Source organism: Streptopelia decaocto (assembly GCF_964273445.1).
Source record: "Streptopelia decaocto genome assembly, chromosome: 5".
Lineage (NCBI taxonomy): Eukaryota > Metazoa > Chordata > Aves > Columbiformes > Columbidae > Streptopelia > Streptopelia decaocto.
In genome coordinates, this window is record NC_138659.1 from 67,532,988 (window position 1) to 67,555,353 (window position 22,366).

The 22,366-nt window shown below is 38.1% G+C and overlaps 1 protein-coding gene across 3 annotated transcripts in view; it reads right to left on the bottom strand.

Moving 5' to 3' along the window:
* The window catches only part of ATE1 (arginyltransferase 1), an 81,303-nt gene that overhangs the window by 12,106 nt on the left and 46,831 nt on the right, over positions 1–22,366 (bottom strand). For all 3 annotated transcript variants that reach the window (XM_082052434.1, XM_082052433.1, XM_082052432.1), the window contains exon 11: positions 8,441–8,561. In XM_082052434.1, coding sequence (XP_081908560.1) covers positions 8,441–8,561 — 121 coding nt within the window. The remainder of the gene's footprint in view (positions 1–8,440; positions 8,562–22,366) is intronic.

Genomic DNA, 22,366 nt, shown 5'->3' on the forward strand with positions numbered 1-22,366 from the left:
TTCCTGCGAGGTTTGGCAGTCCTTGTCCTTCCCTACATTCCCCTGAATCTTCACCCACTAATGAGTTCACTTCTGGTCTAGTCACAAAAAGAAAAGCAGAATTATTCCACTAGAGAATCAAACATCACGACATTCAAATCTTGAGCACACAAAGATTCGTCTCTTCAATGTGAGGAGGTATGCCAGGATATCTTCATTTTTCAAGCAAAGTCCTCAAAATTAATGTAATTTCAAAATACATCTGTTCATTACACAACCTCTATGACGGTCATTTTGGATTAAAACATATTTTTAGGAATTCTGCAGCCCAAGCCAGATATTTCATGAACTACACTAGAAGTCAATGGTGCTTCTTGAGGGGTGCTGGTTTACTGCGCTACATGTATTATATGTTAGAGGCAGATACATTTACAATATCAATAAATACAAATTTTTAAATCACGTATATTTAGCAAAGTTCAAAATTTGCAAGAACAACGCAAAACGGAGTTCACGTTATGACCGTACTTCAAATCACATTTTAAAGACCTTCTGGTCCTTGCAATCGTTTTGCAAGACTCCGTTTCAGAGCGGATGGTTCAGAGTCATTTCCAGCCCACAAGTCAATTTATGCTCTGCCAGTTCCTTAGGACCCACCAATTAAGTTAATAACATTAACTTTTTATTACAGAAGCACTGGAATATTAAAGCATATATTTGCATACAAGGCTAAAATCCCACACCAGTCATTTGCATTTAGTCCAAATATACTAAAAAGTGAGGGAAAAATTTGCCTGGCTACACCTTCTTGGCACTATCATCATTGTCCAAGTATCTTATATGCTCAAGGATCACAGTAGGTTTAGAAATATGCATTTTGATGATTCCAAGTGTTTATAGACTTAATGAGAAACAGATACAAACTTGTAAGATGTGTCTCTTCTAGAGAAGCTGCTAGAAATAATTTATATGTCTGCCTTTTTCTTGGTTATAGAATTCAAATTTATTACCTATGGCTCTAATAAGAGAGTGGGCAGTTAGTTCTTTAGAAGAATTGAGTTCATGATCTATCAGGATTTATTTAAACTGTTTCCTAACTCTTCAAAGTACACAACATTGTATCTTTAAACAAATTATAAACAGCAATTGTTTGAGAGCAAACCAGCAATTTCTCCCAATCAGATTGCACAGTTCTAAACAATTTGATCTTTTCCATCTGTGATAGTTTTGTGACTACACTGTCCTCATCTCAAGAACTTCAGTGCATTTATAAACATTAATCTGCATCACACTACCCTTATAAACATTAATATGTACTGTCTTTTGCATTAATCCATCTGACTAGACCCAAAGATGCAAAACTACACATGGACATCACTTTGACAGGGATCTAAACCACCAGACGTGACCAAATGACAACAGCAGTTCACTTCATGGATACAAATATGTCATCTTGGCCTTTTCGTTATGAGGGGGAGGAAGAATAAGACCAGAATCACACTAATACACTATACTTTTAAAATATATCTTAAAATTAAACAGCCTCTGTACTCAATGGGGAAAAGAATAAAGAGAAAAAAATCAAAATACTTGTATTGACATACACAGAAACACAAAACATATTTGAAATATGCCCTTTTTATTAGTAAAGAATATCTCTAAATTGTACATAAAATTGAATGTTTTGAAAAACGCAACAGTAGAAATCAAGGTTATTGAAATAGTTGCGATGGATAATTTTTCTAGGCAAAGCACTGTGCGCACAAATATATTCTTAAAATAAATACAGTTTTGTACAACTGTCCAAGCCTGCAGACTTCTGGGTAAGAATTCTAAGTTTTATTTACTAGAACTAACCCTCAGTTTCTTGCAAGAAGCATTAAGATGCATAATCAAGTCGTTAGTAAGAGGATTCAGAAGTAATTAAACACTGGGAATGTGGTTTGCCTTTTCCTACTCTAGCTTATTATGTCCAGCAGAATAACAGTGTCACAAAGCTGTGAAAATTTTCATTTTGTACTTAGCAAAGAAAATGGAGTTTCTTCTCTCATATGTGAGAAAGATGCATTTCTGAAGGATAAAAACATCAGCTTGTGTTCCTAGAAGTTTTAAAAATTTGGTAAAAACTTGCAATAAAAGTTACAAGACTACTACGGCAAAAGTAGTAAGTAATATTCTCCAGTTCACTAACTCTTTTTTTCACTTGTATGTGAACATGAGGCAATTTGTAAGACTTTTTGGCTTTCAACATCTGTCTTTTGCACGGACACAGCCCCACCAGTTCCTGGGTGGCTGCAGGCAGATCACTGAAAAGCAGAGGGAAAGACAAATTATCTTCTCCTGATTCCAATGCCTATCGTCATTTGGGCTCGGACCAGCTGGAAATAGCTCTAAAGCCCAAATTCTTCTAAGGACCTCCAACAGGGTCTGTATTGCTCTGTGGAGATGGCAAAGCCTGGTCTGCATCAAGAACCAGGAGGAAGGTGGACACTGAATTATTGGGCACTGGAAAATCCCTGCTGTTGTAAGACCTTGGCTTTGCAAGCTCTTTGGGTTTCTCATCTGGTTTCTTTCTACACAGTGTACCTAAAAAAGGCCTCTCTTACTCATCTCTACAAATATCCATCTGGATTTTCAAGTTTTAATCCTACCATTACCTATTTTAACAACTTTCTTTTGTTCTTGTCAAGTCCTCAACATTCTGCCTATACGAACTACTGCAAAATTTGCTTCCCCACCTTTCCATGTGTGTCACTACCAGGTCCCCATACCCTGATCACATCAGCCTGGCCTCACTTCTGAAGCTTTCCACAGGCTGTTTCAACGCCATCTTCATTCCTTGCACCTAGAAGCAGTAATACCAGTTCTACCTCTGTCTATGGCATCTGAGAGCCCAGACTAACATCTGGTTTTGAAGGAAACTCTTATGTCTCCCCGTATTCTTCATTTCTCCTACAACTCTCATGCTGCAGAAGATTCCCCCATAAACTCTAAAAGATAACTGATGTATTTCCTTAGATCCCTCTTCAAAACTCTACTTCACTGTGATTACAAAAAAATCATACAGTCAGTTTAGTCTATTATTACTATTTAGTCTTTTAATAATTTAGTCTATTACTATAACTGACCAGACAAACCAGAGGTGCTTCTCTCTTTCTTTCTACCATCCTTTTGCATCCCTCATGGTTTATGTTAGACTATACTCTCTGGAGCAAAGAGTGTCTTGTGTCCAAGAACACACAAAGCCAGCACAGAGTCCATGTATGCCTTTGTTATGTGTATTTTTCAACACTGGAGAAAGCCCTTTCATTTTAATTACTATATTCCATTTGATTCCATTTTGATTTCACTCTATTATTAAATAGGAAGTTGAACAGATGTCTCTTAGCTCAACCAATTTATCAACTTCAGCAAACTAACCAGTTTAGGGGGAAATAAAAAGCGCAGCATTAAAGCCCTTTTTGATCTGCACTATTCAAAGCTGCTCAGAGGACTGAGATTGAGCTGAGATTGCCATGGGCCATGCTTCAAAATTCAGATCCCGCCCAGCTTTGTCCCTTGGGTCAGAGCAGCCTGGTCACCGTGGCTGGCACACGTACACCCCACATTAAGCAACAAAGTCAAGAGGCTGTTAAACTACAAAAGCTTTGAAGCCACCACTTCAGCCTGGGACTGTATGAATGTATCTGCCCTTATCTGAAGTTGCTTCTTAAAGGTGTTGACATCCCAGTGGTGATGGGAAAAAAAAGATTTGAAGTTTCCCACTAATTTAACTACCATCCCAAAAGTAGGTTTTCATGAAGGTTCTCTCTCCTTCATGAAGACGTTTTCACAGGTTTTCTCAGGAGCAACAAACTGAAATTCTCAAGAGATGTTAAAAAAAACAAGACATGTCAGTGCACTGGTGTCAGAAAAAATGGAAAGTGGAAGGACAGAAGTATTGCCAGGATACCAACTAAATTATTTCTAATTCTTTTCATGCTGCATTTGTTCCACGGGGCAAAGCTGTTACTGAAAGTACCAACGAAGTAAAACCCTGAAGACCAGTTTTCAGACGAATATTGTGACAGACAGACCATGCCCAGCAATATTTTAGCAGGTGCTTTCATGTGGCCAAATTTTGCTCATCAGTTTCGATATGTTGTCAAAGTGACTGACAAGTATTTATCTGCAGAGCAACCTTTTAATTAACTTATTTTTTCTTCAACATAATTCCATCTGTACTTGCAGCTTCATTTCACATCCTTACAAAGTAAAGGCTAATGGCCTGGTAAATGCAGTTCAGCACAATTTCAATTTTCAGAATGCATCAGTATCCAAAGCCTCTATTACTGCCATACCTCACTGACTGCTCATTTATTTGTAAGTAAATGACTGGCTGCTGTTTAATAATAAAAACATCGGAAACCTAACAAACCTTTCCCATTTATAAGATGATGCCAGGTCTTCTGAAGTTTTCAAATTGAACGGACAACAAAAATGACAAATCTGTTCTGGGGCATGAGTAATTTAGGCAAAACCAGTGATTTATAAAAGCAAGAATACATGACAAACATGACCTTTCATCCATGAATGTTGTCTGAGTGCTGCTATGCAATTTTTCTTTTTGAAGTAACTGATGCTTTTTAATACATGTTAGGAACTGCACAAAAGGAGCCCACTAGCAGTTTATTTAAGTATGAGATTTGAGCGTTTGCTGGCACAAGACCTCATCGTTGTCTCTGTAGGACTGAAGTGCTTTGAGGTTAAGTAAGGCTGAATCTCATTACACCGGCCAGAAGTATTACAGAGTTGGACCTATTTCAACCATCAGGCGCCCATGATTTTCCATCTTAAACAATAAAATGTTATTATCGTTCCTATGATTTTTTTTTTTATGAACTGTTAGATACTTTCTTACACTTATCTCTGTGGTATAAAGAGTTAAGAACTTTGTTTAGTTTGCCTGTCCTCTCTTCGTCGTTCTCCAATTGTTAACAAAAGTATTCAATGTCAGAGGAGAAGGGGCTGAAAAACAATACACTTTAAACCCATTTGAAAATGCTCAATCACAGGACAACCACATAATGGAAAACAGGCAAAAATCCTCCACAAATACCAATTAATACTTTCTGATACTTCAGAAAAGAAAAAATAAATCTGGTTATGGGAAGGAGCTCTGCAATGCAATGTGTATGAATACTCAGAAATCCTTTCCACATTGCAGAGACTTGTAAGGCCAGAGCACAGAGCACCCTCTCCTGAAGCAGCACTTGCTGCTGGTCTATAACACATTTTCACAACCTGCAACTGGTAAATTTATTAGTTTGTTGGGGTTTTTTTTAAGGGAGGGAAAAGAAGTTCAAAAATTGCCAAACATGATAAACAAACAAGTGTGAGGTAACGTTTCAGAAATTTTCTGACATTACAGGCAATATTAGAGGATGGCTATTTCCAGGGACTGTTTTATTGCCCCAGGCAGCAATGCAAGTCACACTATTTCTCCCAGTTGTTTACTGGATCTGATTATTGCCCCGTTTCTATGTCCGAAGTCCCACTCCTGATAAATCATGCCCTACTTAACTGACATAATTACGGGCTGTATTATAGAAAGCTGATTCAAGAGGAATAAAGCCCGCCATCATTCCTGTTGCTCTTTTTTAAATTCACTGTAACTTCATTAAACTCACATTACTGACTATTGTGGAGAGTGAAGAATTAAGAAGGAAACTGATTTTACTGTTGAGAAATAGCTTCCTCAGAGCTAGCAACTATTTAAACCTCCAGTGCCTATAAGCTCACAGCAGGTCCAGTGCATTTCAACGTGTAGCTATGTTTTAATTTCCTTAAACCACAGGACACAAGTCACGGTTCCAGTAGTGTCTGGAGCGAGATATCCATTGCTGATAACGATGCAAAGTTTTATATCCTGCAGTTTCCAAATGCGTGGTATGCCACAGGAATTTCACAGAATCGAGAAGACGATGGCCCTTTGCTTGTATGGGGTTAACACCTTCAAAGGCACTAATTTAGTTGTAATTTTTGCACTTAAATGAATGCACTTCTTAGTGAATAACGCATGTTTTGAACACCACTGGCCTCCAAAAGCATTTCCCTCCTTCCTCTTACCTTTGACATTTTTTTCCAGTTTTATCTCATCAATCTACCGATATAGTTGGATGTGCCACCCATTTAAATCTTACATAGAACACCATCCTGCTACTGAAACTTTTAAATCAGCATCTATACCTAGAAATGTATTTCATGTCAGTACTGTAGAACATTTACAATTAGGACGCATCATTATTTCACTATTCCCGTTGAGCAACCGAATCACAGCACAAATGGAAACGTGCACGGGATGAGGAAAAGCAAGAAACTTGAAGCAGTTTCACCAGAAGTTCACAATCCTGCATAAGTGGTCACCTCTTTTCAAATTCATTTACCTACATCCTCCCCTTCCAACAGCTAACCAGCTAGTGAAGGAAAATTTTATTAAATTAAATTAAATTTTATTAGACTACAGCCATGAAAAATAAAAAGCAAGCAGCAGCCATTGAAGACTATTCAAACTTAGAGACACGTAAATCTGTTTCATGATGGCTAAATGCAGACCATGGCATTATGAGCTTAATCACCGACATCTCTGAATAATACCACAACCCTTCTCAACTGTTATTCAGTGGGGAAAAAGTTTCGAAAAGATGATATTCAGCAAATTGCAATTAATAAAAGAAGTTAATCAGTTTTTTGGTTTCCACCCAAGGACCACACCAGGCATCTTCTAACACGGCTCCCTTGGGGTCTACAATTGGCGCACAAAGTCAGTAGCTAAAGCAAGTAAATGTATTTTTTTTTCCCTTACATTGCATTGTTTTACAGTATCTTTACTGTATTATGTTCTGGTCAGTAATATTTTAGCCATCCCATCCTGGCAAATCACTAAGTACCTACTTCACGTAACCTAAAAATCTACATCCCATCTAGCCCAAGACGTTTAAGATGTTTCTGCTGTACATTGTATTCTTCAAATTCATGGACAGATTGTTACATTAAATCTGCCAGTTTGCTCTTTAAGAAAAGCAGCGGATGCCTTTGAGTTGCTCCTGCCCTTTCATTTCCCTGTATTGATTCTAATTTCCTTTCTTTATGCATTCAGCCAACTGGAATCTAAAGGGAGGAACAATTACTTGTTGAGTTTTGTTCATGCGTAGAATAACAAATATAATTACACATATCACAGAATGTCAAGGATTGGAAGGGACCTGGAAAGCTCATCCAGTGCAATCCCCCAATGGAGCAGGAACACCCAGATGAGGTTACACAGGAAGGTGTCCAGGCGGGTTGGAATGTCTGCACAGAAGGAGACTCCACAACCCCCCTGGGCAGCCTGGGCCAGGCTCTGCCACCCTCACCATGAAGAAGTTTCTTCTCAAATTTAAGTGGAACCTCTTGTGTTCCAGTTTGAACCCATTACCCCTTGTCCTATCATTGGTTGTCACCGAGAAGAGCCTGGCTCCATCCTCCTGACACTCACCCTTCATATATTCGTAACATTAATGAGGTCACCCCTCAGTCTCCTGTTCTCCAAGCTAAAGAGCCCCAGCTCCCTCAGCCTTTCCTCACACGGGAGATGCTCCACTCCCTCCAGCATCTTTGTTGCCCTGCGCTGGCCTCTCTCCAGCAGTTCCCTGTCCTGCTGGAACTGAGGGGCCACAACTGGACACAATATTCCAGATGTGGTCTCCCCAGGGCAGAGTAGAGGGGCAGGAGAACCTCTCTGACCTACTGACCACCCCCGTTCTAATCCACCCCAGGTACCATTGGCTTCCTGGCCACAAGGGCCCAGTGCTGGCTCATGGTCATCCTGCTGTCCCCAGGACCCCCAGGTCCCTTTCCCCTACGCTGCTCTCTAATAGGCCATTCCCCAACTTATACTGGAACCTGGGGTTATTCCTACCCAGATACAAGACTCTACACTTGCCCTTGTTGTATTGCATTAAATTTTTCCCTGCCCAACTCTCCAGCCTCTCCAGGTCTCTGGATGGCAGCACAGCCTTCTGACGTGTCAGCCACTCCTCCCAGCTTGGTGTCATCAGCAAACCTGCTGATAGTACACTCTATTCCCTCGTCCAAATCATTGATGAATATATTGAATAACACAGGCCCCAGTACTGACCCCTGAGGCACTGCACTAGATACTGGCCTCCAGCTGGACTCTGCCCCATTGACCACGACTCTCTGGCTTCTTCCCTTCAGCCAGTTCGCAGTCCACCTCACTACCTGATCATCCAGACCGCACTCCCTCAGTTTAGCTGTTATAAGATAAAACTCTCTATTTGCTAATCCTTGCTGGAGGAATTGTTAATTTTCAACTTTTTATCCTGTATAGATTTGCATAATACTTCAGCAGCAGATGATGCCAATGCATTATAAAAACAAGACAGCCAATTTACAGACCTATCATTACTGGTAACCTTACCTGCCGTTGCATCCTGGTTGAATCGACAGTATTTCGACTGCTCGAGTAGGGGCAGACATCGCTCAATAGGCGTCCAGACGTACGTCTCTGGACACAACAAGTCCGAGGGCCTGTACTGACCCTGGAAAGGAGAAAAGGAATACAATAAAAATAAAATAAGTCATACCAGTTGCACAAGAACACTCTGGCTACAACTTTCCAGATTTTCCCATGGACAAGGAATAGTTTTTAATCTAATCTACAGCAAATGCATCAGGAACAGCTTCACTGAAATCACAGTATTTTCAGCACCATCTCCAGGATACAAACTTAACCTTGGCACTTGAAGAAAATGTAAAATTAACAGAACACATTTTTACGGTATCCAAGATGAACTACAAAAGTTTTGGCGTTGCTTACTGACACTTTGTATTTAAGTTGTCCTCTAGAGTTCTGCTGAGCTGGTGCCGACACTAAAGAACTCAGCACCTCCAAAAGCAGCTTGTCTCAAGTGTTGGTCATTCAAGCAAATAATGGAGACTAAAAAAAAAATCTAACAGAAAAAACCTCACTTAACAGCAAGCAGGATGCTATTTTTATTGCATTAGTGATAGAGCATTTTGTCACTGCTACTTAAATGGTAACGTTTTCTTTTTAATTTATGGATTTTTTCCTGGAATAGCTTACAGGTAATGATTAGTGAAATTCCACCATTCTTTGTTGATTTATTTAAAAGATATTCTTTGCAGACATTCCTAGAGACTAAACAGTTGTAATTATTTTCCCTTTAGCTACACAGAAAATCACCACCTCAGCAATAATAACCTCCTCTAACCAGATCTTCGTTTGATTTAAAATACAATTATTCATCGGCCTGTAACTTAAGTCAAAAATCTATCTCTGAGACATCATTCATTTAACCCAAACCCTCTCAACATCCAGAGCCGTGTGGTGGAAATATCCAATTAATTTTTAAACTGAAAATTCATTTCACGTATCAGCTTGAAAAACAGGCATACAATATATAGAATGAAAAAGTTTAAGGATCTCAATTATACAGGTCTTGTATCAACAGTTAAAAGACTGGGCGCTATATTAAGTCACACTGCAGTGACGCAATTAAGAGTTCTTCATATCAAATACTTTAAATAGGTAATGAAGATGATTGCCTTGATATGAAGTTGATTTTTTTCCAACTTCTACTACAAAAAAAGGTAAAGCGGCCTTGAATGAAGCTGACCAGCATTTGGGAAGGGAAACAGATCTAATAACAGCGACTACAGCCTGGTGATAAAGACATTTTTAAAAGTTGCATCCACAAGCTTTGCTATTCTTCTTTTAGACACACCTTATGCAGCAACACCCAACTTTGGAGAATCAGAAGAACCATTTTTCCAATGTTTGCAGAGATTCCCCATTCCTTTTATTCTCTTACAGTTCCACTCAACAATATTTACAGTAGAACTAAGTTTTTTTCATTATGTATTTCCCACCAACTGCAAACTGTTGAGTAAGAAATACATAAATTACCTCTGATAAAAACAAAGTCATAGCTGTCCACATAAAAAGCTTCATGCTGAACCTTATCAAATACCTGCTGTATCTTTCTGAAATGAGTCTCATTTGAAAAACAGTCACAGTTGACTTGTAACTACAGTTCTTGTTTTGTTTTTAATTAAATGCAAATTTCTGTATTAAGTTAAAAAAATATTCCTCCAACTCGACGCAGAAGCTTAAACCTCAAGGTCTTAGAAAAGTCTCTAAAGCCAGAGAATGGAAATGACATTATTAAATAAACCGCTTTGAAATGTTATGCTATCTAAACAGGAACAGTTGAAAGGTATGTGTCTCTTAGTCATCATTACTCCAATAAAACAATTTAAGGACTATGGGAAAAATATGCCTTTCAGTCAGATTAAAAAAGAAATGCTCATGGCTTTAAGCAATGATTGCTCAGCCACTTACTGTTTTCCTAGAAATTACTGTCCCTACACCTTGAAATATATCATACTTATGAATCCCATGCATGAAAACCATATCACCACACAGCCCTATTCTAAAGTTCCCAATTACTTCTACAATGTCACATTCTGTCATAAAACAGGATGTATAAAATTAACTGCACTTCAGCATTAGTTTGGTTATAACAAAAAGATTCTTCAGCACTGAGCAAAACCGTAATGGGAAAATATGACTATCCAATCCATCACTGTAGACTCAGTATTTATTTCAGGCATCAAAATACCCTACTTTGGAAGGAAAAAGGAAGAAATAGGTCTAAGGTAGTTCCTTCAGATGTTTTCGTCTCCCCAAATTTAGAGTCTTGTTAATTAACTTCCCTGGAGATGTGTGAGGCTGAGGTGATGACACACAGAAAAGAGGCAACACCGATCAGTGACACAAAATGTAATTAGAGGTAAAAAATCAAACAAGCTATTGATGCTCCTCAATATCCTCCCCTTTCTAAAAGTATTTCCAAACATACTAGAAGTACGATATGAAGGCAATTTATTTACTCTATTAGTTAAACCCACATCCCATGACTCATTTGTGGAGGAAGAGGGAACACGAAGACATTCAGAGGTGAGTTTCCCAATGAACAGCGTGGCCCCTGTCTCTATATTGACAGAATTAAAATGGAAATCCACAGAATTTGTTAAATCAAATGCAATAATTCCTGTGGGTTTTGTCCCCGAAGAACTTACTCTCAATTCACTTACTTTCTTAAAAATGTTAAACTCAACATGAAAACAATGAATCCACCTCGCCTTCCCCCACCCAACCTTTTATTGTGACTGTGAAAAATCTGAACCTGAGAACCAGCCAGATTCTGCCTCATCCAGAAGCACCTATAATTCAAGAAAATGTTCACATTTCATTATTCCCCCTAAAAGTATTACATCATCTAAAAAAATTGCCTCTACACATGCTATTTATATTCCTTCTTATTCTTCTTATTGCTGATTTGCAGTATACACCCAACATAAATCCAAACTAGAAAGGGGATCTCCCGCAGAGAACTGCCGCAGAGCTATTTATCACAGCAGAACTTCTTCACCAGGTTTGCAAAACTGTTTTTGAAAATCATTTCTCTTTGGCTTCAGCGTAAATTAGCATACATTTCAGAAGTAATTCAGCCTATTGTGAAAACCCACAACTGAAAACATTTTGCTTTCTTTTATCTCATGATACAGAAGTTCCCGCACAGTAGCGCTGTTTAGCCTGCCCAGAACATCCTAGGAATACTTAACTACAAGATTTTCAACAATAAGTATCATCTTACAGATCATCCTAAGCACTTGTATTATGTTCCAGCTTCTTAAACCCAATACCACCTGCTGATGAAATTCACTCTCTCAACAGAAAACAACTGCCCATTTTTCTTCTGTCTGCACATCTACATTTTGTTAAGAAATATCCAGCAAGGCACAAGATGTGCTATTTTGAAATGTTTTTTGAAGTGAAAAATACATTTGCCTCAAATTGCATTATTTTGGATGCTGTTTAAAATTTTCACAGACATCCAGAAACATCCTTCTTGATACACAATGTTGACACATTTTGAGCTGTTATAACACGAGAATGGCCACTGCAGGTCACGCCGGGTGTCCATGGGACAGCCAAATATTCCGTCTCTTATGGCCATCAATAGAAAATACTCAGTGAAAACTTAAAGAAAGTATAAAAGCACATAGCGTTACTCTGCCAGAACTCTCTTGACCTCCAACAGATCCTTCCACAAGTAGATAACTTCAACAATAATGCATTTTGCCATTGAATAATCCTCAACAACTGCTTTCATTTACTTCAACCTGTAAAATGTTGTTCTGCTTGATGACCATTCCCACCTCTTATTACAGAAGTGCTGTGAACAATTGTTGCCTTATCACCATGATTTTACAGATAAATGTGGTATCTCCATCGGTCTGAAGGGACCTAAATTCTTTACTCGTTCCTCTCACGTAGGCCATTCCATACCTTTAACCATCCCATTCAATCTGTCCTCTTTCCAATTTTGTTTTCTCTCCTTTGAAACAGGGGGAAAACATCCAAACTTGTTTAAGGAGCAGAAGAACACAAGGTATAATAAAGAAAACCAAAAGAAAAATTACATCTTTATAAGTATCTGACTAATCTATCAAATGGTTTGATTAAAATGCAATACTGAAAATTAGTACAGCTATGGAACTCCTGAGTAGATGGTTTCTTCTACCAGGTCAACTCACTGCAATATAAACTTGACTCTAATAAAAAAATACCTCCATGACATTTTATTTTCAGTAATGTTTGGGGTGCATATAATATAAAAGAAAGAGCCTTTAAGGTGGTTTCCCTTACACTATTAGACATGCTGCATTTTAATTGGAAACTTCTGGAAATAGACTTTACAGTGAGGCCGCCAAGCCTAAATTAATACTTCACACCATGATATTTTTTGTTTTACAGTTTCCAAATCAGAACCGACCAGAACTTCTCTGAACTTTTGTTCCACAGGAAGGGCAAAGGTTTTAATGAGACTTTAGTCTGGAGATTACTTCTTAAATATTTTGTAAAATCTGAGGGATTTGGTAAGCGCTTGAGATGAAAAACACCAGGAGAGTTTGTTTTTCTAGTCTAAGTAAAATTTAAAACGTAAAACTACCAAGAAAGAGAATAATCTCAAAAATGAAGGTCAAGCGCCAGTAGCACTGGAAAAACAAAACAGGAAGGTTAAACATACATTTAATTATTTTATCAGGTACAGTTTACATCTGTATTCTATTTTTTTTCACAATAAACCCATTGATCTTTTATTAAAAGTGAATTAAGACTGCCTTCATCTCCATTTCCAGCCAGCTGCTTTAAAAAGAAGCTCTCAGACTACACAAAGAAAATAACCCCAAATTATCCACATCAATCCATTAGAGCCAGGCAGCGCTGCCCGAGAAAGAGCGCGACAGACCGCGGGTTTATTGAATTCAGTCTTATCTTTGAAAGACAACTCCGCTGGAATCCCATCAGCAAAGCGCTATAGCAGACCCCTGCCCCCCGATTTCAGTAGATAAACAAAAATAGAGTTTATCGATCCCCAGGAGAGCCCTTAGCAAGTCAACCTTACGGCAGGGTTTGCACAGATGGGGGTCGGCCCGTGCTAGGCCGCAAAAAACCCAAGATGAATACAAATGGAACCAACCAAGCAGCTTTATGTATCAATAAGAGATGGTTAGAGACTTCAAGTTACCACCAAATGTATTCAGCATACAAGGAAGTATACACCAAAAAGGAGTTTCACCAGCCAATGTATAGTTTGTGGGTAACTCAATGAATAAATACAAACTATTTGGAGTTAACCGTAGGGTTTACAGCTGCACATGCAAACTGACTGCCTGATACTCCACTGCCAGTATCAAACAAAGTTTTTATTCAAACTGCAAACTTTGAATTAATTATGCAATTTTTAGGGCCCACAAGTTGCAACCTGAAGAGCTGAGCCACCTTTCTGTTATCAAAGAATAATGCATTGTAATCCTTAAAAGATGTTACGAATAATAAACAAAATTCACTTTCTAGCTCATAAACTATTTTTGAGAAATATATGAAGTGCAAGGGAAATATCCCTCCTTCAAAACGCTGTGCTGATTCTCATTCTTTTGGTTACATTATCAGAGGCACAAAGCCTGTGCAATGGGAATTTCACAGGCCAGCCAGGGAGCTGTAATGTGCTTCCCAACACATCTCAAACACCAAAAGGCAGAGCAAATGCTCACCTTCTCCTATATTGTTTGATTTCCTATAAGTAAAATGCAAATATTTCAAGCTGTATTTTAAATAGAAGTGTACCAATACTTACTTATTTCAATTAATTTGTTACGACATTAGTTATTTGCTTTTTTAAATGTGCCCCAACCTTCAAAGTGACTGACAAAGCAATGGCATAATTTGCCAGCTTTCACATCTTTTCTGCTTATTTCCCAATTCAATATAATGTATTAACAGAAATAATTAATGACAAAACATTTCCAAGGAGAACACAGTCATAGCACTTGTCTCCTATGTGTCTTACAACTAGTAGGAAACAAATAATTTCCAACAAATACTGCTTAGCTGTTCTTCAGTCAATATACAAAAATGTTTGTGTTTCAGAAGGTTTTCATACTGTACCTCAGATAAATATCTCAGGTAAATGTAAAACAGACTAAAATAATAAGTAAAAGACAAAAAAGAAGACAGCTAAGATTCATGCTCGATATCCTACAACTATCATGTCATTATTTGGCCATTAACTGTCTGCATGCCCTTAACTCACCACAAAAATGGAATTAAGTTAAATTTCTCCTAAATTTCATTCAGATTTTAAGTAAATCTCAGCACTTGATGTAGTTATGGTGGCCTGGACAGAAGCACTTATAAAGAAATACTATTTTCCCCTCTTAAAATACTTTCAGAAAGTATTTGTGTTTTCCCAGCACATGATATACCTAGGAATCTCCTGAATTGTTTCAATTCTGCTATCTTCATAACTCAGTGTACAGTCCAAATAGTTGCTTTCACCTTGTCCTCTTCCAAAAATATAATCTGAAATATTTAACACTTTCTAGCTTGCTTTTGATGCTGAAAAATGGCCAAAAGGTGTCTGAAAAGGCTCATGGACTGCTAGAGAAAAAAATGCTTTCCAATTGAGGAAAAAAATGGAAGAATCGGGACAGTTTGGGTTTTTTTCTCCTTTTCCCTTTAGTCTCTAATTCTGTCCAGCTCTTCTTCCTCTTTCTATATGTCCATGTTACCCTTCCCTCCACTCACCAAGTACAACAAGCGAAGAGAGGCCTGGGGATGCTTATGTGACTGCGGCACATCAATACACAAACGTGCCATCAGCGACACCCAAGGAGCCAACAAAGCGCCGGTTTAGATAACTCTGATTTCCAGTTTAAACGTTAACAGCAATTATTAAGGCTGGCACTTATCGTCTCTGTCTTACCAGCTTGGGACGCAAATGTCCAGAGCTAAAGATAACACACAAATCTGGGCATACACCACCAACCACATTCAGGCGTTGCTCTCTCCTCCAAGACTTCTTGCCAAGAGTTTGTTCTTTTTCCTTTATAAAGATCAGCAAATTGGAGTTTTCCATTGCTTGTTCTAAGCCACTAAAGGCATGCTATCCTAAGTCCCCGTATTAAAACCACTATATCTGAAATAAAGCAGTGACTAGGCTTGCACAAAAAAGAAACATCTCTGTGTTCAGGAATTACATCATGAAAACTATATTTTTAACATCTCCTTGATGATTAGATAGACAAACACATATTTAATGGAAAGATAATTTAAAGATAACTTATGCAAGGGGGGCAGTTGCCAGTCTTTTATGTTCATATTCTTCGCATTTTGAGATTTACTCAAAGTAATGGGTGTCGAGAGTATAGTAACATTTCTGAACTTGGACATAAGCCACAAAACATCTGTGCCTATTCCCACCCATACCTGTTCTCACTCTGTTTTTCTGGCTTAGAAAAAGAGACGGAGAGATACATACAAACAAGTTTTACGTTTACCGTTCTTAGATTTCAGTAAGCTTAATCTAAACAGGGAATTCTACTCTGCTGAATTTGCACGAGCATTTTACAAGCTATTACCTGAAAACAACCCCAACTTCATGCCCTTTGTGGTAGCAGAGAGCTGGGGAAAACCATTCGAAATTCAACCTTATGGATTCCTCTTCAGCTTCACTTCTGACTCCCCAAATTTCCACTGTTTCTTCAACACAACGTATTTATCCAGAATTTCTAGTTTATACAGTAGAAGCATTGGGAAATGCTGGGAAAATTACATAAGTAATTATAATTATATATGTGCCATGTGATAACGATAACCCACAGCACAAAATGCATGGATACGGCATTTCATACTGGACAGACAAAGCACAAAACCTTATGAAATGGTCCCTTCAAGACCAATAAGGAGAATATTGTACCCTGGTTCGATACTTTCGATGACAGAAACAGCAAGTTTATGGATTCTGAACTGCCCTAAGTTGGCTGTTTATCTAAAGCTGAAATAATAATATCCTAATGACAGACAAGTATGAATAGAACTCCTGAAACTGAGAAACAAAGAGAAATATTACAAGTATGTAGCTACTCAAAAAAGCTAATGTAACATCAGGGTCACTGTTTAAGCATGTTTTCTAAGTACTTTTACAACCAAGAATGTTAAAACATTGCATAGCTTCAAATATTGCTATTTTATCTCTCTCATTGACTAATATTTAGTATCAGTGACACTAAACTGACATCAACACCAGACCGAAATTCTAAAGAATGTTTCAAATTCAGGGTGTATTTGTAGATATTTAGACACTGAGATTCCCTATGAAATTACAAGAGCCATACGTTCAAAAAATTTACAGGAAAAAAAAGATTTTGTGATTTTAAATAAAATATATAAAACCATGTGACGTTTAGTGGAAATTGCCATTAAACATCCAGTTGGGAACAAGCTAATTAAAGATGGTACCATCTGGCCATACTTCTGCAGCTGGTGTCCATCTTGCCCATGGAGAAGCTACTTAAGAGTCCAAAAAAAAGTAGCACAGTTTGGGAAAACTTGAGTGGAAAACAGTGAGAAAGAAGAGTTAAGCTCGTACATTTGATGAATATTAGCTTCTCTGTATTTTAGCCAACTTTTTCATCAAGTATATTACAGGGAAAAAATGTAATACACGTTGCCTTTTTACTTCAAAAAACAAAGGTCTCATGGAATAAAAAATTTACGATAAGCGAAACTGAACTTGTTTATTTTAAATCTGCTGCAGAAATTCTTATGGAGACCTTAGCGTTAAACTTGGAAAGAAAGATTAAAAAAAACTATGACACAAAGATAAAACCCAAGTAGGGGCCTCAAGAGGAATGCTGCATTAGAGACACACCAACTATGTTGACTTAGGTCTTGCTCAAAAGGAGTTTATTTTGGCAGCTGTGAGAAGTGGAAAGAAAAAAAGAAGTAGTGAGTGTTTCAATCATGTGGATCCCATATCTTTCTCTTGAAGAGTTGCCATAAACTGACAATAATTTTTGAGATCATTACATTAAACGTGTGAAAAGAAGCATTTTCTTATATTTAACATGAAGTGCAGTAATTGCAGGCAAAAAAAAATACACAACCTAATATATTATACTCATGCTTTACACTTACACATACAAAATTGTCACGTTGATATCAAATAGCTTTAAACATTCATTAATACCTCACTAGCTGGAGTCATATCTAACAGAACGGATTACAGACACACTCCACAGGAAAGCTAAATTAATGCGCAGTCAGAGGCTTCTACTACCTACTTATCAAAGTAAAAACACCACAGACCATATTTATTTAATACAAAAAAAATATTCCAAACACGAAAGTAAATTAATACAATTTAAATGAAAGTGAGCATGCTCTAAAGTATTTTTCTATACAGCTGCACAGGGAACCAGAACATTAACATTCATCAGGACTAAACCACCAACAGAAACGGGTGTGAGGGCTCAGTGCACAATTTTTTTAATTATTAATTTTTTTAAAAGCACTGACTGTGATTATGATGTACCAAAAAGCAAACCAATGCAAATTAACTTTTTAAGGCTTCCTAATGGAAGGAAATGGGGACTAAACCTGCAACCCTTCCTCATATGACTCCCACTCAAATCTGGTTTTTCTCATCTTTTAAAGGAATTAATAATTCTAAAGGATGACACAGGTAAATTCTACAGCAAGATGACACAGGTAAATTCTACAGTATTTATATTTCAGGTATCTATGATGTCTCCAATTTACTCTTTTTATACATGTGTAACACAAGCATCTCTCTTGCAGCTCAACCCAACCAGAGTTTCTTGGCTTCTGGATAAAACTCTTCACTCCAGTGCATCGACAGGGTGCACAGAAACCTCTATTTCTAACTGGCCATGAATTTTTCTGTATTTTTAACCCTCTTGACCATTTCTTGCTTATATGTCTATCTTCAAACCAAACTCCCCATTACAGCCTCGAATGGGGTTTCCAAAAATTCAGCCAGAAACACACAAAACTTGATAAAAATCTGCCCAGACAAGAGTCTGAGGGCAAGAAAATAAGACCTACCCAGGAAAGTCTGGGCTGCCGGTAGCCTTATACTGAATAAATAATTTCACACTTCATGCTCAGCTATTGACTCAGTCTGTGGAATATTTGAAGACATAATAAACACTAGACTAATTGACAGCTTTTCAAATTGTGAAACATGGATATTCACGAGTTGGAATATACTCCTAGTTAAGAATTTAGATGCGAGACATTGGCTTTAGGTTAAGATATGCTGTGTGGGAGTTTCAAAAGCATTTACAGTATTTTTGCAACTAAATCATGTCAAAAAACAACATCACTTTAAAAATTGCCATTCTTTTTTTATTTCTGTTTGTTTTCATACATCTAAGAACAAGCAATAATATTCTGCATTGGTAACTCAGAACAGTATATATGATTTTGTACTTCAAAGCTTTCTATCAACACATGGTACACTTGACATATCTTTTCAAGTCCAACAATAAAAAAAATGAGTAAAAGCCAAATAATTTACCTTTAGTGGTTCAATACTGAAACATAGACAACCCAATATCGAAGAAACAATTTCAATGACAGTTGTACATACAAACAAATAGGGGTTAACAGTAATATTAGCATAGTAGAAAAGAGTAAAGTTATAGGACAAATGAAGAAAACAGCACAGGAAAACTTATTGGTGAAAACTTCATTTCTTCAGGATCTTGATTAAATAATATTGTGAAATTCAAGCTAATACATCCACACACACAAAAAGATGTTATTCAAATTAAAAATCCGAAGGAGAAAATAAACACTGAGATTGATCGTTGCCTTAAGTGTCGACAACTTATATGATCAGGATAGAGTAACACGCGTCTGCCAAAACATCTAAACCTGCTTGTGTCTCCTCCATCTGCAGATTAAAAAATGAATAAATAAAAGGCTTGCTTTACCACACTATTGCAAGCATATGTTAGAACTTAAACCAACTGCTATCCATACAAAGCATCAACAATTATCTGTACGAAAACTCTGGACTGAAAGAACGCGCTTTAAATGAACTTTCTTGTCCCTAAAAAATGTTTATTTTCATGGGGAATTTTCATTCATGAAATAAGCAGTCTAATTTTAGGTCTGTTTTGTTTGTGGGGTGTTTGTTAAACAAGCCGGCTTTGTTTGCTGGGAGAGGAGAAGTGGTAAACAAAGTCCCTCTGTGCTGGGTCTGGGCGGGAGACGCTGCGGCTGCACCCCGGGCCGGCTCAGCCTGCGGAACCAAAGCCATCGCTGATCTCACCGCCCCGAAACCAGGCACAATTCTGCACTGCAAAAATGGGTACGTTCTGTCGCCAGAGAACTGGTGGTTTGTAATCTCCAAAACTAAATAAACGTAAGAATAACACATAGAAAATACGGCTGGATAAAGAGACGTATTGAATTTTTGCCAAGCTATTTTGCAGGGAAGGACAACTGCCTGAGGACATACTATAGTAAAAATAATTCTATGTGTTATTTCAACTTGTTTTCAAACTCCTTACATTAATGAATTCTGTCTCCTTAATTATAAACAAAATATTGAACTTCTAGAACTGGAATTCTTGTCAGGCAAGTGCATTTTTCTTACACAAAAGTGAACAAAATGAAATTGTACCAGCAAATTCTGTCCTGGTAATTCCACATGCAGATTTGGCATCTATTAGCCATGTAAATGCACATGGGCGTGCTTGTGGCTCTGTAAAACTGCCCAATGTCATTCTCGTAGTTGGTTAGAACAGATTCACCATTATGCTTTCATCCAAATTATATCCATTAAAAGGCACACAAATGTCTACTTGCATGTTTTGGAAAACATATTGTTTAACATTATGTATCCCCAAAGTCTCTGAGCCAAAACATCAACACTTCAGTTTTCCCTTAATGCCAGATGTTTGGAAACTGTTTTCTTTATAATCACCTTCACAAAACAAAACTGGTTTGAAGGCGAATGGGCTGGAATCAGTAACTATACCATATGCTGCATTTAATCCTGATCATACCCAAACCTGGTAATTCAAGAGTATATTAAACACGTACCCAAATATAGGATTAGAGAGGGTAGTAAAATTAGAATTTTGCTTAAAGAAAAAACTAAAACACCAAGCACTTTGTTGACATTCTAACAGTTTATAATCCCTGCTTTTCAGAGTTAAAATAATTTTAAAATTGCCCAGGCAATCACCTTGCTTTATTTTAAAATCAATAAAGCTCCACACTGTATTTGAGTGCATGCCTACCTTGAAACACAAAAGCAGTTTTGGGCAGTTCTATGCGTTTTTAACACATTTTTAAAATAGAGAGCAAAGTATAATAAATATTTGAATGCTTAGTATCATAGGTCAATAAATACTGACATGGAAGTTTAATCCAGAGCTACACATCTAAAGGGCAGCTCAGCCTTGGTGGCACCTAAAGGTGCAGGGACCGGGCTCGGCAGTAGGTAGTAGGGTGGCACATCCAGCCCCACCACCAGCCCCTGCAGAAGGTCTCCAGTGGCCCCTTGAGGGATGTTTTCTGCTGGTGTTGCACTGTCCAAGCAAGCCAAGGCAGCCCGGAGCCAAGGATTTGGCTGTAAACCCAGAACAAGTTCATAAACCTCAGGGAAGGAACAATATTGGCAGTTTTAAGAGACTCTCGGGAGAAGGTTCACACTCGTTCTTGTTTCTTGTTGCTCTAAAGACGTGCAACCACCACCAAGCCTAGAGGATTAAAGAAAGCCCATCTTAACGCAGAATACAGCGCACTAGAGATTTTGAGGGACTTTTGTAGCAGTTTGCAACTTTACCAACTTAACTGGTATTGGTGTGAGGAATTTTATTATCTGTTTACTTGGATCATCCCACTAACTTCTTCCCACATTGCAAAGAGGTAAATGCACTAGAATTTAAAGTTTCATCAGAAGGTGGGGCTGTTAGTACAAGCGTAGAATAGAATAGAATCATAGAATCATTTTGGTTGGAAGATCAGGATCATCGAGTCCAACCTTAACCTAACTCTAGCACTAAACCATGCCCCTAAGAACCTTGTCTAAACACCTTTTAAACCCTTCCAGGGATGGTGACTCCACCACTGCCCTGGGCAGCCTGTTCCAATGCCTGACAACCCTTTCCGGGAAGAATTTTTTCCTAATATCCAATCTAAACCTCTCCTGGTGCAACTTAAGGCTATTTCTTCTTGTCCTATCACTTGTTCCTTGGGAGCAGAGACAAACCTCCTCCATGCTCCAACCTCCTTTCAGGCAGTTCAGAGATCAGAAGGTCTCCCCTCAGCTCCTGTTCTCCAGGCTGACCCCACCAGGTCCCTCAGCTCCTCCTCACAAGACTTGTGCACTTGAAGACTGACAATTCAGTCACCAATGTGGTCGAGAAGACATTTAACATACAGAGTTTCTTTACCTTTCCCCACTGACACAGAATCATTTTGTGCTTATAGATTTGTTAAATCATCATCAGCACCAAAGCAAAACAGACAACAGTTATGAGAAAGAAAACGATTTGTCTCCTAAAATAAAGTTGCAGTCAGGGCTTACAAATTGAGATCTATTAGAAGCACACAACGATTTATGAGAAATACATAAAACACCATCTTGAAATAATTGACGCTGCACAGGCGCTGTCCTTTGGATCCTTTCTCAAAGCCACACCTAGTTTGGTGGGAATTGTGGTGGAGCATCCCCAAAGCTTCTCCCTGTGGAGACCTTCCCACCTGATCTCCCTGCCCAGCACCCTCAGATCACCCAAACTGGGACCAGCTCTCAGCTGGCACTACAGCTTTTTACTCAGCATCCTTCACTGTCCCTGTAAAATATAAATGGAGGAGGCAAAGAGTAGCAACCACCCCCCACCCAAATATACTATAATATCTCTCTCTGCT